The following is a 16,443-nucleotide window of genomic DNA, read 5'->3' as shown; positions in this document are numbered from 1 at the left end:
ACCAAAAAGGGAAGTTGGGTAGTAAGCAGTTTAGTGGGAATAGGGTCAAAGGAGCAGGAGGTGGGTCTCATGTACAAAATGAGCTCTTAGAGGGAAGGAGGCTAGGAGAGAAACTAGAGAAGGACACAGGTTCAGAGCTAGGACGGCAGTGATACTGGTGGGTCTTGGCAGGCAAGGGGAAGGGGCGTTAAAGCAGAGGCACTGAACTGATGGTCTCAATCTTAGTCACGAAGTCCACGAGCTCCTCACCTTTTGTGGAGGTGAAGGTGGAGGGGGCAGGGGAAAGGTGTTTAAGTGGAGAAGTGGGGGTTACCTTTGCTCTCCAGAATGATCCTGGAGTAGTGGACAGTTTTGGCACAGAACAGTGAGGCCCGATGATGTGGTCCAGTCAGATCTGATGATGGATACCGGTTGAGAGTAATTTCCTCTAGAGGACCAAAGCAATCATCTTCAGCCTTCATCACTCCCCTTTCACTGTCTAGATCTAAAGCAGACTGTTGATACGCTTGAAAAGCTGAGCTTCCAACCTCAGGTGTCAGCCCTTTAACGTAGATAGCACTCTTGCCTCCAGTCAGAAGGTCAAGGGTTCAAACCCCACTCCAGAGGCTTGAGCTGAATACAAAGCTATCTGGATTTGCATAGACATGCTTTTTTGATGCTTGATGAGTTGGAAATCAATTTACATAGATGCGCAATTTTGATATTAGTTGGTACGATAATGCAGACAATATAAATTAGAGGCATTCTTTCCAGGAAGACTTGCGATTTGAAATCCATTAAATACTATATACATGACTATCCACTGATGGCTCAATGAGTTTATCCATTGCAAAGCTGATTCATACAGACCCAGATGGCCCAAGTTTCAATCTCTGGTCTGTATTGGGTTAGCTGATCTCAAACTACCATCATTGGTAGGGGTGATACAATTGGTCTCAGTTCCCTTAGGTTAGGGAAGGGGAAATTAGCCAGGATTCTTGCTTCTGTTTGCTATTCAGTGGCTCTAGCAGTGCACTTTTGTGGACCCCAATGGAGGACAGGGTTGGGTTCAAATCAAATAGCCAGTCTACACTGTGTCAAAGCTCACACATGGGTGTGGTACTAGAGGGTGCTATGCCTGTGGAATTAAACCTTAGCCAGGATTCAGCTCCTGAAGAACAATACACAGCATGCAACCACAAAACCAGGACACTACTTTAAATGCCAACATGTGCAGTATTAAAATCAGAAAATGCTGGAAATACAAATCAGTGAGCATCTGTGAAGCAAAAAGACAAGGCTATGATATCACCAGAACTGATCGAATTCTGAATATGGGTACATACACAGAACGTCATAACCTGTTTTTTCTCTTTACAAATACTCACCGACCTATTGTGTAGTCCAGCAGGTTTTGTTTTCATTTCAGATTTCCAGCTTCTTTTTATACAGAGAACTAAGTTTAGTTTTCCTGTTTTAAGATAAAAGTTGTTATTAGAGCCATCTAAAACTACCAGTACTGACCAGGTTAACTAGACTGTCTTGCTGCCCTCCAAGTCAAAAATATTTTCACTTTGTTGCAGAAAGTTCACTTGGATGACAAGAGGATTAGAGATCTAACATTGACAAGATCAAACTACCTAAATTCCATTTAACCAGCATGTTCTGTTTATTGTTCTACAAATGAAAGGGGATGCAAAATAAGAGGTTCAAGTAAGGCCATTACTCAGATTAACTGAAATGTATGGGCTGCATTTAGTGTAGCAGCACAGAAATCAACAGAAGGCAGAGAAATATTTGAGTGCCCTGAAAGACAAATTTCCTGTTTACACCAGCTTGCCACGTTAATCATTGCCAGAATCTGCAGTTTCTTCCTCTCAAAACAACTTCATACTTTAACCATCTGTAGCTATATTTTCCTCAGGCAAAGTGAAGTTGAATCCAACAAAAACAATTTCTGAAAATGCCCCATGTACAATATAAGGATTATTTTACCATCTAAAGTTACCTAAATGTGACTGGAGCTGCATATGACATTTACAGCTTTCCTTTATTTTAAGTGTATAATTACTGTGAGGTGCTAAAGTCCATTTTGAGGAGACCGACGAAAGACTTTCCACTGCAGTAGAACTAAACGCCATCTGCTAAATGGAGGAAGTACATTTTGCTATTTGAAAAATATTTTGGCAGCACCCTCAATGCTTTAGTCAATACATACACTAGGCTATACAGAATTCATCCCACATAGACTGGGAAAGTCCCAGATTCAATACTTAGTTTGTGCTAAGTTAGCTGATCCCTGCCAGGAGTGGCAGCAAGATTGCTATAATTAGCCTCAGCACCACTGGACTAGGGCAGGAAAAAATAGTAGCCCTCTTTTTAATCGCTATCCAGTGGATACCACTAGAAAATGCTTCAGTTGAGCAAGAATAGGATTGGGCTCAGCTGGGATGCCACTCTACAACTGAATAGCTTGCCAATACTTACTGTCCAGGCTTGCACATGAATAGCCACATGAGCAAGGCACTGTAAAGTGGAAATGTAACCAGCATTAGTCATTGCCTTCAGGAGAGACGGGGAGGAAATTGAACAACAAACATTTTTGACATATAAACATTATGCAGATAGAAGCCGGAAGGTGCAACTGGTTTGCAAATTGATTCTCTGCATTACGGACTACCAGCTCACACAGGATCATGTTAACCTTCTGCTTTCATTCTCACCTCAGCTGAGCTGTTGAGAAGCCGTTGAAAGGAGCCAACGGTTCCCCACACTGAGGGAGGGAAAATGCCTGGGTCATTCGCTTCAGATCACTCCTTTAAAACTGCAGTGGCTTGTCACTGAGCAATACAGGCAACAAACTAAGTTCAGGCCAATTGCTTGACAACCCAGTCAGGGAAATGTGTGCAGCAGGGAGGAGGGCAAAGGGAAGAAATATAAAAGTTATGTATTTAGATTAATTTGAAAATTAAATTTACAACACTTGATGTCAGCCTGTCCTCCTGCCAGCGGCAGATTCTTCCAGGTAGTAAGTGTTGTGTTTGTTTAGATCATGGAAAATGGCAAGTTTCCAAATTAGAAACTACCATCAAGTGTAAGGCTTTTGAAATGTTGTTCCTGATTGGTCAGAAGATAGATATGTAATGATCTGCAAGTTTTGTCTAAATACACTGATGAAATTAAACATCAAAACCATAAAAATACATCCTTTATTAAGTCTCAAACTTCAGAAGTATCTCTAGGAGGCAACTAATAAGATTAAATTATTCCATTTGTTATTGATGTCACACACACACACACACACAAACAATAGATGCACATAATCTACGTGTAAGATAATTAAAATGTGTTTTGACTGCATGCGTGTATTTATACTGCATGACTAATCTCAAAAATGTGAAATATTTCCACAAACACAAGCCCATAATTATTCAACTGAACAGACTGGCTCTACATTCCTACTTCTCCCTCAGTCTCCACTACTAATGTTATTCTCGGGTTTCACTTACCACTTCTAACCCCAGACTCCTTGTAGCAATAATAAATGGACTTGTCTTTACCCCCAGCAGTTATTCAGCACTTAGTCATAAAGCTAGTAGGATCTAATGTGAACTTAAACATTTTTATGTACAACTTCAAATTTACTAATCAGCCACTATACAGAAATAAAAAACCTCACATGTCTCAGCCAACTATGTGGAAGGGAATTAAAATAGTAAATGGAGATCTCATTTCTGCAATGGATACTTTTAAGATTAATTTTAATTTTGCTGTATTTATAGTCATGTAGCTAAACTTTCCACTAATTTCACTATTAAAACAAGTTGCTCCTGGGACCGAGAGCTGTCTTCCCCACGAACACCACAGGCAGCAGAGTTCTGGTTACGTATCATATTTCTACTCAGGACTGGAGATTACTTTTTTTTCCCTCCTTTTTGGTTCAGATGTGGATCAACCAGAAAGAAGGAAGAGTGTAATTGTAAAAAGGACAATGGTAAACTTTGTAAAGAGAAGAAACCACCTTACATAACATGTGAAGTATTACAGCACCCTCTAAAATTGTAAAAATCCAAAGTTCATGTCTAAAAATATAGTTTAAAATTTTCATAACAAATGACAGAAGATTCATTTTATGTTTAATTTAGTAGGGTTCCATTGCTTACCAAATGGGAAATTTTGCAAGACTCAACTCAGTATAGAGCCTTGCTAGAGGTGACCACAGGTTGCAGAATCAGGCCTATAGTGTTACTATGCTATCTCCAACTCCTACTTGCATCCTTGCTGAGAGCTGAACCATGCAAAATTAGCCCTTATAAGTGGTGGAAAAATATTAAGCGAGACAATGAGCCACTGCAGCTGTGAATGCGATTTTAAAAAAATAACTGGCAAATCAAACATTTCTAACTACAAAGATTATATTCTAGAAGTTTTGATTCATGCTGTTTTGTTAATGACCAACCACCAGCCCCTGGCAGTAGCACAATGATGTAATCGACAATGAATTTGCCAAGCACTGGTGCATTCTTTCAGGTCACAGAATATACTTACCCTGTCAAATCCTATCATGCATCTTCTCACACAGAGTGCAATGTCAGCATAAACCAATCATTTTGTTTCAACTTAACATGACCATCATACTGAGATAATCAAAATGTTTTGTAAACTGCATCGACTGAGTTGTACCAGTATCCTCTTAAGATTGTGTAGTTACATGATAAATGAAAGTTGGAAAGCCATGGCTTTCTAAGTTGGAAGATATGGAGAGAGGACAGAAGTTGAAGTTAAACAAATAAATCATGTTTAGTAGCAAAAAGAATGATAGAAAAGTCAATGAAACATTGTGTAATAGTGTGGAAAATAAAAAGTACTCAGTTCTTGCTTCTGTAGTTTAAACTCCCTAGTGGGAATAGAATCAAATCCATTGACAATACATCAATTCAGGTTGGCTTATCCAGATGTTAGGGAAAGACTCCAGACACCCAGTCGTCTGGTGGCAAACCCCCAAAAATAACAAGCTTTGAAAATAAAAACCGAACAACAAATGCCTGATAATTACTGTAAAAGTTGCACCATTAGTCACAAAATCATGCAAGCTTTGACCTGAGAATCTGTGGATGCAACTAATGATAATAAATTTGTCAATTGTCATAAAAGCTGAGAGAGTGCTGTTTACACCCGCTTTTATAAAAGAATGAACTTGCATTTATATAGCACCTTTCACATCCTTAGGACATCCCAAAGTTCTTCACAGCAAGTGTGGCAGCTAATTTGCACACAGCAAGGTCTTAGACAGCAGACAGATACATCACCAATTAGCCTGTTTTGTTAAGTGTTGATTGAGGGATAAATGAAAGAACTCTGCTGGGATCCTTTATATCTATCTGAGCAGGGACATGAGACTTCGGTTTAATGTTGCATTAATGAGACAGCACCTCCAACAATACAGCACTCCCTCAGTAGTGCAATGAATTGTCACAAAGATCATGTGCTCAAGTCTCTGGAGTGGGGCTGGAACCAGTGACTTTCTGATTCAGAGACAAGATTACTACAATTATGCCAAACTGATATTAGGGGTGACTGTTGAGAGATGACTTTGCACAGGCTAGATTTTTTTTTAAAAAGTCAACATCATTTAGTAAACTGCAGCAATCTTATTTAAATATATAAACAATCATAATTTTTAAAAATGCAATTTTTTCAGGGTATTGATAATCAATGTCTATTTTAGCAGTTTTCTGTTTAAAAACTAAATTAACTTACAGTACTGAGACCATTAAAGTCAAATGCACACATTTAAATCAGGCATTTCTTCTCTCCATACTTTGAACAATAAGGGTTCTCTCTCTCAATCAGAAGGCACGTAAAGTTAACTTGCTGTATTTGTTTTCTGGAGATGGGGCAATTTTATCCATTCTCAAGCAGCATGGCATTGCTATGAATTTTAATTTGGGGGGGGGGGGGTGAAAATGATAGTCCACTCACCATATTCAAATCAAGTCTTGCAGTGACTGTTCACTGAGTGGAACCAAGCATAGTTTTGGGAAAGTTTACTATACAGCCTTTTCTGGCAGTCGGATATATAATGGTGTGTGGCACAATTAATGAGAAATGAAAGGAATAAAGAAAGAATCTAAGTAATTAAAGCCAACAATTTAAATTTAAAATCTACATCCATCAGGCAGGACAGTGGCACTGATGTTAGCATATTACTGTTCAGTGCCACAGAACACACAGGCTCAAGTCCCACTCTTCTCTGTTCTGATTGTCAAAAGGGTGTTGGGGATGTGAGGAAAGGAAAACCACAGGCAACAGTCACACCTGGGCAGTCCAGCTACAGGAGGTATTAGTACCAGACTGAGTCTCTACTCTCAGCTGCAGAGGTGCAAGCTAGGCAGACAAAGGTATAGGGATACAATTATAGGACAAAGTGGGAATGAATATCCCCAAAAATGCTCCTGAAGAAAAAATGTCTTCATAGGCCAAATAAAAAGGATAACATTCCCATTTAATGTGCCAGTGTCAGCTTGGCTCAGTTGGTAGGACTCTCACCCAAGTCAGAAAGTTGTGGGTTCAAGCCCCAGTTCATGATTGGAGCATATAATCTATGTGACACTGCAATTCAGCAGTATTGAGGGGGTGCTACATTGTCAGTGGAGCTGTCTTTTGAATAAAATGCTAAACTGAGACCTCACTTACCTGCTGAAGTGGATCATAAAAGATCCTATGGCATTTTTTCCCCAGAGAGTTCCCCTAATGTTCTGACCAGTATTCCACCCTCAATAAACTGCACTTATTTGGTCATTCATTTATTTGCTGTGTGTGTCACTTTCTGTGTGGAAATTGGCTGCTGTGTTTGCCTACATAACAACAGTGGCTGTACTTCAAAAAGTAATTCATTGGTTGTAAAGTACTCTGGGATGTCCCAAGGATGTGATTAGTGAGTTATATAAATCAAGTCAAGTTGAATGACTTAATCTGATGAGAAATTGTATGCAATGAAGTGGATAATATCCTGCTTATTGGTTGGAGCAAAACAGTCATAATAATTTAAATTATCATGGCAACTCCAAGCAATAGATCAGTTTACTGTGTCTCTTCAATGACTTTCACATAAGGGTGTAATTGCAACTGCATTTAAATAAGGGTTGCATCTCCAGCTAATTCTTTGCAGTACAATATTCTGTTTAGAGCAAAAACAGCAATGAGCAAAATGTCATGTAGACTTTGACTTCTTAATCAACGAGGATAAACACAGCACAATGGATTATTGTAAATGAACTTTGGAGCTGCAATCTCAACCAAAGAGTATAGATGATCCATAAAAACCAATGAGAGTTGAGCTCTAATTTTTCACCTGAATCCGGAAACTGTATTACTGTCATAAATGTACTTTCATCCATACTTTAAAATGTCTGGCAGTCAAACTGAATTTATTTTCCTACAGTGGTGGCAATCTCTTTCTCTGATTCAGATGTTTTCCATAGTTACATGAATTTGACAGAATTGCAACCCAATTCAGACAAGGAATATCACCATTTTTGGCATGAGATTTTAAGGCATAATGGATCACAATAAAATTTACTATCTAGTACATATAATTGGGCACTCTCCCTTGAAATTTTAAGTTTTGTCACCACTGAGCAAAAAAGATGGAACCGTGATGAAAATTCCATTTAGCAACTGGAGCGCACAAAATTGTTTCATTAAACTGAACGTTAATTTCAAAATACAATTGCTACAGGTTTAAGCTAAAGGCACTCCAATTTAGAAGTTTTACAATTAGTCAGAGTGAGGAAACCTATCAAAACACTGCTCTCAGTTACAAAGGTATATATCCACAAGTATCTTAGACTTGCAACTAACCTGTAATAGCACTCGCAGTGTCTGCACAAGGGCTGACAATGTCAGTGTTCCTTATTTCCTCAGTGCTCCCATATTTCATGACAGAATTGATAGAAGTCAACGTATTGATAAGCTGGGAGTTGAGGGACCCAATCTGTGAGTGGGGCTGTCCAAAGGCATCAGCTAGTTCAGTATAATTTTCAGCCAGTAGCATCTGCTGTTCCTGTAACAACTTTTGCACACGCTCAACATAGTGGTTCAAAGTGGATTCTGCCTCTGGATTCGTCTCTGGATTAGTATCTTGGTTTTTTGCAGCAAACACAGACTCATCACCGACACCAATGCTTTTTGTATTAGCAGTCACAAGTTGTTGATTAATTGTGCCACAACCAATATTTCGCGTTTTCAGACCAACAAGATAATTCTCATTTACACTCAACTGTCCGACTCCAAAATCTTTGGTCTTAACAGGCGACTTCTCCAAATCAATATAAGTGGCTGTCGTGCCTACACCAATGGAACGGGTTTTAACAGTTGTATTGATATCCTTCACTCTACCATCTCCCACAGCTACAGTTCGTGTTTCAATGACTGTAGTGTTGGTCTCTTTATTGCAATTGCTCACAAGGGTATTGGTAGTGGAGTCTGTAAGTGTTACTAGCTCAGTATTTGTGAATTGGTTCAATCTATCTATGTCTGCATGCGTTTGTTGGGTGGCAGTTTGGGGTACTGCCATTACAGCTGAATCAATTGTGTTAACCTGTATAGTGTTCGTACTAGAGGACACCAGTTCTTTTGGTTGGCAAACAATAACATCCACTGAACAATCGCCACACCCGATTGATTTAAATTCCTTGGTTCGAAGGACTTTTTCTCTCATCTTGATAAGATCTTGATCCTGCAGAGACCGTTCTGTGTTTATGGCCACATCTGAGAAGCTTATCCCCACCCCACAATTCATAGCTTTATCACACATTACAACATGACGACCTACACCCATATCCTGAAATTCCACCTTCTCATGTACAACCCAGCAGTTCATAGATATATCTGGACCCACAGCAACATCTTGAAGATCAGGCTTACAAGTGACTCCAGTGCTGTGTGTTTGCTGTTGAGTGTCTACGCAAGCATCACAATAGTTTACATGGTCACCTACCATTTGGTTTTTCATCTGTACTACTGCTTGTACAGATGCACTGGAGACCAGTGGTTGCGCCATTACATATTTATCTGTCTTTTTCCTAGATCCAGCAACCTGCAGTTCTAATTTCAGTTTACTCATCTCCACTTCATGTGTGGTTTCCTTTAACTGCACCTCAAGCCTGTAAATTTTCTCTTTTAGTGCATCAATGGTCTGCTGCTGCAGCTCAATCTCCATCTCAGCCTCTGTGGTGACACCTAACAGAGTCTCAGTGACCCCAACACTGGCATCTGTCTGTTCTACAACTGCCCTAACTGCTACATCCTTGAACGGTCTTGCAGATCTATGATAAACCACAATTTCATTCATGTTCACGTCCGTTCCTACAGCTATGGACCTGTACTCTTTTATTTTCACCAAAGGTTGTGTGCACGTCCTCCCACTGCTCTGCTTCTCATCATTACTGTCCTGTATCTTTTTTTCAAGAGCCTGCATTTCTGCAGTCAGTTGCCTGAACTCTTCCATTCTCAATGAACTTTGCTCTAAACTTTCCATTTCATCCTCTGAGTCAATGTGTAGTTCTCCTCCCTGCTTAGTCTGTAGTAATTGTTCTAAGTGATCTGCATTTCCTGCACTGTAGGATCGCTTTCGAAACCCACAAGTGGCATTCTGATTCGAAATCTTTTGGCTTTTCAGCTGTGCTGTTAATTGCCTTTTTTCTTCTTGTAACACTGAAATTTTTACCTGTAGAATCGGAATTGTTTTCACTTGCTCCTCAAGCTCTTTGAGTCGTCGAAGTGCAACTACCATTTGCTCTCTGATATGCTGCAGATGCATTGGAGTGACATTTGTGACAGGCGTTGTGATACCTGAGCTCAAAGGACTATGACGAATAGAACTGCCCATTGAAGAAGTGAAATAAGGATTGTAATCTCCATTTGCCTGGAAACCATTATGAATTTGCTGAGAATTTGGGGACACTTGATTCAGGCCAGTGGATCCTGTAAATGAAGCCAAGGAGTTGGTAGAGCCCATACCTCCAAAGCTTGCAAACCTAGGTCGCCGTGCATCTCCAACAGTTGACTGCATGATCAATCGCTCTTGCTCCAACCTTCTACGGGTTTCCATCAGAGTTTTTTCAACATGGAAATTGTGTGCAGCTGGCCTCGGTGAAGGTGGTGGCAACAGTTTATTTTCTTGAACAGTTAAAAATGCTGGTGATGCCTCAATACCACCACCTCTTACTTGTGGAGTATGTTGACTTCTTGCGCCAATAAATAAGGATGGTGACAATTTGTTGTCTTCACTGTTGGAGGAGGACAGGGATTCCGTTGAGGTCCATCCACTGACCTGATCTCCAGTGTTTCTAGGGTTTGCAGGAGTTTTAGCCACTTTGGACTTTCTTTGAATATTCAGTTTCCTTATAGTGTTTCCTCTTTGTATATCATCCACGTATTTAAGAAAATCCAGGTCTATTTGGAAACCGTAGGGAGTTTCCACAGAATATGGAGACTGTGGATCCTTTTCATCTTCTCCATTTAAAGAACCCTCTCCTTTTTCTGTTGGGGGAAAATAAAAATAAAATCAATAATAGTTGTTTTACCGTCCGCCTGATGAGACAGCCACATTTCAGACAGTTGGCGAAAATTTTAAGAGTTTCTTTTTAAACAACACTTCAACTGAGCAATCTTAATCGAAACAGTTTTACACAATGCATGGAACAGAAAGCCAGCAGCCTGCAGTCTTGCTTTTAAGAGTTTGTAAACACATTCCAAGAATAGCATATTACGGGGTTTTAATAATCACTTTATTGTGAAATGCCACGTTAAGTGGATAAAGATCCATCACCACAGATACCTATATTAGCAGCAAGCTATGGCATTCTGTTGAAGCTGAACTTGATACAACTTCAAAAACACATATTTTAGAGCCTAACTGTTGCGCAGTAATCAGGTGACCACATGTACTGCAGTGAACCATATGGCGAAAGATTCCTCTGGGGGACAGAAAGGGTAAATACACAAACTGTTCCTACGAAAACGTGAACACTGCTGCCTTCAGTGTTCCACCCACCACCACCGCACCCCCCCCCCACCACCCACCCAAGTCTGCTGTAGAGGAAAGTTCAGATTTTACTATTTTAATAGAGTTTTAAAAAAAACAATCTACCCTCTTGTGTTTAAGCAACAGCTTTTTTGTTGGTCACAGTACAGTCCCAATCAGATTTTGCTCTGCTCTCAGCACACTCACTAAAAATATGCAGTCAGACCTGTTTCCAACATGGTCTGAAATTCCACAGCTAGAAGAGGAACTGCCTAATCAAATATCAGGGTAGATCCATCATAATAAACTCTGGCACAAAGCTGTCCACCCAAACTAATTATTTCACATTATTTAGCAGTTTTGAAACTTCTATACATCGTAAAAGAACGGCTGCCGCTTTAGACTCATTAACCGAGCTAGTTTTGGCCTATCCGACGAAACTGGAAAGGAGAATTCCATTACTTACAACTGCAGACAAGCAACTGTGAAGAAACAAGATCCAGCTTCTGAAATGGTGGTCAAGTCGATGTAGCATATACATTCAAGCTTTTCTCCCTCTCTCCCCTCAACCCCCAAGTAACAAATTTCCCTGGTAATATATGATACAGGCTTCAGACACTTTCAGCAAACTTTAACTAAGCTGAAAGAGCTGTCATCTGAAGCCCTGCCTGCTCTTACTCATGCTGTGCCCTATAAGGGAAAATTCCAGTATTAGTGTAAACTTAGCCAAGTACAGCACACCGTAGCACAGGCTGGACTAACACCAATGAAGTTTCTGTTTTTCAGAATATGCCCCAGTTCTTCCACCTGCTGTTGAACACTGTCTTTTTGAATTGAAACAGTGCTTCTTCTGTTCATTCAAACTGAAATGTAAAAAACCAGTGCACATTCTGCGACAATATAGCATTGCTTGAACGTGAAAAAAAAGACAACTATACTTGGATTTTAAAAAAATTCCAGAAACTATTGCAGTAAACTTTAGGCATCAGTTATAATTATTAGGTCCCAAAACTCAAAATAATTCATTAAAGAGAAGACAAAAAAAAGTGTGCGAAATCTGAAGTGGTTTAAACAAATGTAGAGGTTTCTTTTGAAATTAGAGCCCCGATTTTAACTCGGGGCAGGAATCGGGGGCATGGGGGTTGAAGCGTGCGGCAATCCATCTGGAGATTTTAACTCTTGGGTCTCTTTTGAACGTCACTGCTGGTGGTTGGGGGTCAAAATTCATAGGGGGAAATCAAGCTAACATTGGGGACCCACAGAAACCGTCCAGGGCCAAGTGAGTAATGGGGGGGGGGGGGAATCCTGGGGTAGAGGAGGCTCAGGATATCCTTGTGGGGCTGGGAGGAGCACACGTGTGCTGTGCAGGCCTTAGTTGGCCCCATTGTTAAAATAGTGTGCTTGTCCTGAATAAGTCATCGGGACATGACTTTGCCATTTAAATTAGACCCCTGCTCCTCTGGAGCAAATGGCCTTCCCATGCCTGAATTCAACAACAACTTGCATTTATACAGCATGTATAGGAAGAACGTAGTGGGGGCATAGCGCGAATCCCCGCCACCATCTCCAATGGGCAGGCTTCATAGTCTAAGAGATCAAAAAAGAAACATTCCCCCAATCCAGATAGCAAGAACTTTATAAATTTAGTTAGAGCAGTAACAAATGTAATTACCAGCATACCAACAAAATGTTCCTCATCAATAGTGAAAATAGGTTATGGCTGGTTTTAAATCTGGAAAGTGAGGAGGAAAAAAAAATCTCTGCAATTAGAAAATATTTTGTACTTGTGTCAATTCACAATAATTGCAGATCCACAGGTATTTAATGTAAAAACACTAACCTAAAGCAAACATCTTCTATTCGGACAACTTGTTGACTATAGCATTTGGCTCATCTACGTTACTGATATAAAACTTGTAAACATGTTTGAGAAAATATGAACTGCATTTAGATAGCGCTTTTCATGTCCTCTGGGACATCCCATAGCTCTTTACAACAATAAATTACATTTGAAGAGTAGTCGCTGCTGTTATGTAGGCAAACAAAGCAACCAATTTGCACACAGCAAGGTCCCACGAACAGCAATGAGATAAATGATCAGTTAATCTGTTTTGGTGTTGTTGATTGATAAATATTGGCCAAGACACCTGGAGAGCTCAAAACAATTAATAAGTCTCAGTAATTGATCAAAGTTTAATGATTAAAAATAATTCACCCCAAAATATTACATATTATTTATATTAATCGAGCAACCTTGGTATTACAAATTAGTGTGATACAAGTATTCCAAGCTAATAGTAAAACAATGGTGTTCTAAAAATACATCATGTATGCTGCCTTGTACTGGCCAGTACTGCTGTGTGGGCCAAAGCTCCAATGGTACATTGTATCCAGATGTGCACACAATAATGGTTTTCATGCTAATGTTTATCTGAAATGCAATCATACTCATCTGCCTGCAACCCATCTACCACTCAAACAGGCACTGAGCAGGACTTTTCCTCTCTATTTCATGTCCATGGACTCAAATGCTTTCCACTTGACATATGTAGTGGGAAACTACACTTCCAGACTAGAGAAGATTGACTCACTGGTACAGGTCTGGTACAACTTCCATATTTGTATCAAATATTACTTTGAACTTTTAAAAACAAAACAAGATTTCCTGTAATTTCCAACTTCATCTAAACTGCTGGATACAAAAATAGTACATCAACTGCAAAATTAAACCCGTTCATATGGGAGTGGAACTACCACAAGACATTAAATATCCTTATATGAATGTCATGCCTCAAGGAAAAACTGCAAGATGTCTGTTGTCACTGCCATAAACATACTTAGTAAACCTAATGCAAATCATATAAAGTAACATTAATTTGTTACTCTAATATTTTGACAGCATAGTCCCAGGTAAAGGAATCACCTCCTCTTCCCAGTTTGAGCTGAGAACTTGTTTTACAAATGGTCACCTATGGGTGCTTTTACACTGTGTTTTCTCATGATCTAGGGAGAGCGACCTTTGTGTGCTGCTCTCTTACTTTCAGTCAAATGTTACTTGCACAGGCTTCTCTGTGTAATGTAGAGACCTAACGGTTATATAGAATGCTAATATGGGAAATCAGCTCCCTCAGCCTGACAACTCATGCGAAGCCCAACATTTTCACAGGTCTGCAAAGCTCCAAACGTCAAGCCATTTGTACCCTGGAATTCAGCTAATAGTGACCGTCATCAGCTGTACTCCTGTAATGTAAAAGCACCATGAATGGTGCAACTTGTATGAAAACTAAACATAATATACCTACATAAAGTTTTAAACAAAACAAACAGCTAGATGAGGTTTTCAAATGCCTTGAGCTTCACTCATGTTTTAGAACATATGATTTCTCGATCAGATTACAATCTTGTCATACAGACCAAATGTTAATTTCTGAGTCTGTGCTGAGTTAGTTCATCTCAGTGCAGCAGCACAGGCGTCACAATTGTCCTCTGTCAACAAGGGTTGGGGGCGGAGGCAGTCAGTACTCACACATGAAAGAGCAACAAAGTGGCATTGTTCAAGAGTAATAATGTGATTTGTGAAAACTCACCTGGTATCCCACATGCTCACACACATTAAACTAACCACCAGTATCTAGCCTTCCCTTAGTAAATCAGAAGCCTGCTTCAGACACCATTGCCCCACATAAATGTGTTGGAAACCCATGTAACACTAATTACAAACTGAACTAGTCTTTGGACTCCAGTGTTGATTATGCAATTTCTGAGGTCACTAAATCTTAAGATTGCATTAATGAGGGAATGGAGATGCAAGATCCCACAGGCTAGACAGAGCACAGCAGCTGCATTTTTCTAGTTTTACATATGTCCCAGGCTCGGTCCAGTGCCACTAGTCTACAGTAACTGAAGAAATCAAATTCTATTTTTCTACGAACATTTTACACAATGGCCTTGACTATGTTCAGTAATAAAATCTCAAATGGTAAAAAAAATTACCTTGAATGAATATTTAAAAAGGATTATACGTCACCTTGCAGCACCATGTACACAACTGCAGAATCATCAATTTTGCATCTTAGCTTTTAATAATTCTGGTAGAAGCTCTTTAGGTAAAGTCCACACTGCAGACAGTTATGAAATATTGCCCCAGATGCAATTATGGCTTTTACAGTGAACACTGCTTTAGACTATTTCAGAAATACACTTCACTAACTCAATACCAGTTCCTCTAAATACACTGAAGGTCTGTTTAGTTAGGAAAGTGCAAACAGATTTAGACTGGATGTTACGTCCTTCCAAATGACAAAATCAATATTTGTTTTGAAATGTCACTTGATGGGTTTTAAAATTTGTAGCCATATACACTCATGCATACACAGAGAATGCATATGTAAGTATATTATAGTAACCCTGTAATATAACAGCATTTTACTACAGTACCACAAAACCATAAAGAAAGTATCTGAAGCTCTAACATTGCAGAGAATTTCTTGAGTCCAATACTGGTAATCATACATGATATTTCTATTCAAAAATAGGAACAGAGGATTAGATTTTCTAAGATAAATAACATGCATTACATGCATTATGTAATACATTAAAAGTCTTGCAACTGCACACACTTCCTCTTGTCACACTTAATTCTGATGTAATGCCTCTGTTACACCTGCTTATATTACTTGTAATGGCCATTGCCCACTTATCCAGAACTAGCCACGCCTCCAGCCAAACTGTTCCAGTACAGCTACAACACCGGCATCTACCCGACAATGTGGAAAATTGTCCAGGTATGTCCGGTCCACAAAAAGCAGGACAAATCCAATCCGGCCAATTAACACCCCATCAGTCTACTCTCAATGATCAGCAAAGAGATGGAAGGCGTTGTCGACAGTGCTATCAAGCGGTACTTACTCACCAATAACCTACTCACCGATGCTCAGTTTGGGTTCTGCCAGGACCACTCGGCTCCAGACCTCATTGCAGCCTTGGTCCAAACATGGACAAAAGAGCTGAATTCCAGAGGTGAGGTGAGAGTGACTTCCCTTGACATCAAGGCAGCATTTGACAGAGTGTGGCACCAAGGAGCCCTAGTAAAATTGAAGTAAATGGGAATCAGAGGGAAAACTCTCCAGTGGCTGGAGTCATACCTAGCACAAAGGAAGATGGTAGTGGTTGTTGGAGGCCAATCATCTCAGCCTCAGGACATGGCTGCAGGAGTTCCTCAGGGCAGTGTCCTTGACCCAACCATCTTCAGCTGCTTCATCAATGACCGTCCCTCCATCATAAGGTCAGAAATGGGACTGTTTGCTGATGATTGCACAGTGTTCAGTTCCATTCGCAACTCCTCAGATAACGAAGCAGTCCGTGCCCGCATGCAGCTAGACCTGGATAGCATCCAGGTTTGAGCTGATAAGTGGCAAGTAACATTCGCGCCTGAC

At 39.9% G+C, this 16,443-nt stretch overlaps 1 protein-coding gene across 4 annotated transcripts in view; it reads right to left on the bottom strand.

Moving 5' to 3' along the window:
- kank1a (KN motif and ankyrin repeat domains 1a) overlaps window positions 1-16,443 on the bottom strand; it is a 292,375-nt gene that overhangs the window by 30,679 nt on the left and 245,253 nt on the right. For all 4 annotated transcript variants that reach the window (XM_067983269.1, XM_067983270.1, XM_067983272.1 and 1 more), the window contains one exon: window positions 7,843-10,524. In XM_067983269.1, the coding sequence (XP_067839370.1) occupies window positions 7,843-10,524 (2,682 nt within the window). The remainder of the gene's footprint in view (window positions 1-7,842; window positions 10,525-16,443) is intronic.

Source organism: Heptranchias perlo, chromosome 4 (genome assembly GCF_035084215.1).
Source record: "Heptranchias perlo isolate sHepPer1 chromosome 4, sHepPer1.hap1, whole genome shotgun sequence".
Taxonomy (NCBI): domain Eukaryota; kingdom Metazoa; phylum Chordata; class Chondrichthyes; order Hexanchiformes; family Hexanchidae; genus Heptranchias; species Heptranchias perlo.
The sequence above is the reverse complement of the archived record's forward strand: the minus strand, read 5'-3'. Positions and strand labels throughout refer to the sequence as shown.